The sequence below is a fragment of the Etheostoma spectabile genome, chromosome 4, assembly GCF_008692095.1.
Source record: "Etheostoma spectabile isolate EspeVRDwgs_2016 chromosome 4, UIUC_Espe_1.0, whole genome shotgun sequence".
In the NCBI taxonomy this organism is placed as follows: domain Eukaryota; kingdom Metazoa; phylum Chordata; class Actinopteri; order Perciformes; family Percidae; genus Etheostoma; species Etheostoma spectabile.
In genome coordinates this window covers 1,079,474-1,081,449 of record NC_045736.1, presented here as the reverse complement: position 1 = coordinate 1,081,449, position 1,976 = coordinate 1,079,474, and the positions used below count along the sequence as shown (strand labels likewise).

Here is a 1,976-nt window from a genome sequence, read left to right as displayed (position 1 = left end):
GGATAATAATAAAAGGGAAAATTTTCATGCCATGGGACCTTTAAACATCAACAGTTACTTGTTTGTTAGGAATATTTTAAAGTATAATGTGCTGCAAAGCAGAGGAACTTAAAGATCAAAGTGAATACATTCTGGGAATGGAGTCAGCCTGTTGCTCAAGACGTTCTCCCTGCACTGCCCATGCTGGGACAGCACAGGATGATCGGATAACACCTCGGCAACATCCAACTGATTTCAGCTCTGAGAATTTATGCCTTCCTGCCTGCGGTTCTTCCCTTGCGCTACTTCATTGTAGTAAAAAAAAAGGTATTTCTCTGGCTTTGGAGGAGCGAGACGCTAACATGTAACCAGGTTTCATAATAAATGATTTACATGTTACAAGGACAACAGGGCTTCATAAATAGTGCACAGGGACACTGCAGTGCAGCAGACATTAAACTTTGACTAGCATTCTATTAATACACTCTGGACATGCATTTAAAAAAAAGTATGACATTATGCACAGCTGTTTATGTATTTATTAAATGCTAAATGTTCTAAGAAGCTGGCAACATGGCACTGCTGTTACACTGCCTTTACCAACTTTAAAAAGAAAGAAAAAAGAAGCTGGCGACATTCACTTAGCCACAGCCTAAAGGAAAACGCCAACGTTTGTTGAAATAGTGTTATTCATTGTCTCCTCTATATTTATAGTGCATCTATTGTCTTTGTAAGCGCCACCACTAGCTTAGCTTAGCAGTAGTGAATGGAATCCTATGTTGCTGGTTAGCATGTTGTGAGTAAAAGTGACCCAACAACAACAACAAAAATAAAACCTAATAATTACTTCTTATGACCTGCTTATTCACAACGAGTACAAATAGCAATGCTGATTAAGAAAAGACGATTTCCTTGGCAGATATTGATTTAGGACTACCGTATATTAGGTGGAAGTAGCCAAAGCACTGCTACTTGGGCGCAGATATCACAATGTGTTTGCCCACCTATATAAATGTAGACTAGAGTCCCTATCTTATATACGGTATTACCATGACTAATTAAAAATTATGACGTAAGGCTCAGACAACGTCACCAAACTGTTGGCATGTGCCTCCACCGTTCAGAAAGTGAAAACCAAACACTGATACTGAAACACCTCTCCCTTCTCATTAGGGGCCATCTCCCCCCCCCTTCTCCTCCACACTGTCACGTGATGACAACCACACATAAGCATTTTTAGGCATTAAAAAAATTATATTTAATATTTAATCCATGTCTCCTTTATAAGTGCATTCAATTATTTTTTTGTATTGTACGACCGCCTAACCCTAGTGGAGACGGTGAATAATCCTATTTCAACAAACAGTTCAAACACATCACACAGTCGAGATGCTGTTTTGGCTGAACTCAAACATCTCCCACTGACCATCGTCTAGTCTCCCGTTGCCAGACCTTCCTCCACACCGACTAGTCCACACAGCATTCCGGAATGGAAGAAAAACGTGCTCTGGTTCATTGGCATTTCTTTTAACCAATCGGAATCTTGGACGGCGCTATGAGCCGGACAGAGCCGCGGTGCCGCTGCAAAACAGCCTCGGGAAGGAGCTTGTTTTGGTGGAACATGTGTACGTTCCAAAAGTAGTTTTAGTCGTCAACAGAAAACTCCGACCAGAGGTTGGAACGCCAAAACAAAGAAATGGACATCTGGCCGAAAATGAGGGACACCCGGCGGAATTTCTAACTAACTAACAGTCGTCTCACCTGGTAATGCATTAGAATGTGCATGATGTAGTCGTATATTTCCGACGAGACCCGTCCCTCTGGCTTATAGGGAAGCAGGACATACTGAATTCCCAGAAGAGGCACCAGAATGAGGGTGGCTCTCACGGCTTTCATGTAGAGACTGGACTCGGCTTGGTGGGTCACCTTCAGTTTGGTGATGAGCACTCGCACAATGTTTAGCAGAAAGAACAGATTGACCTGTGTGTGTGTTGGGG

At 42.3% G+C, this 1,976-nt stretch overlaps 1 protein-coding gene across 1 annotated transcript in view; it reads right to left on the bottom strand.

Moving 5' to 3' along the window:
- The window catches only part of calcrla (calcitonin receptor-like a), a 92,653-nt gene that overhangs the window by 5,093 nt on the left and 85,584 nt on the right, over positions 1–1,976 (bottom strand). Inside the window, exon 11 of the mRNA XM_032513782.1 lies at positions 1,741–1,959. Within this exon, the coding sequence (XP_032369673.1) occupies positions 1,741–1,959 (219 nt within the window). The remainder of the gene's footprint in view (positions 1–1,740; positions 1,960–1,976) is intronic.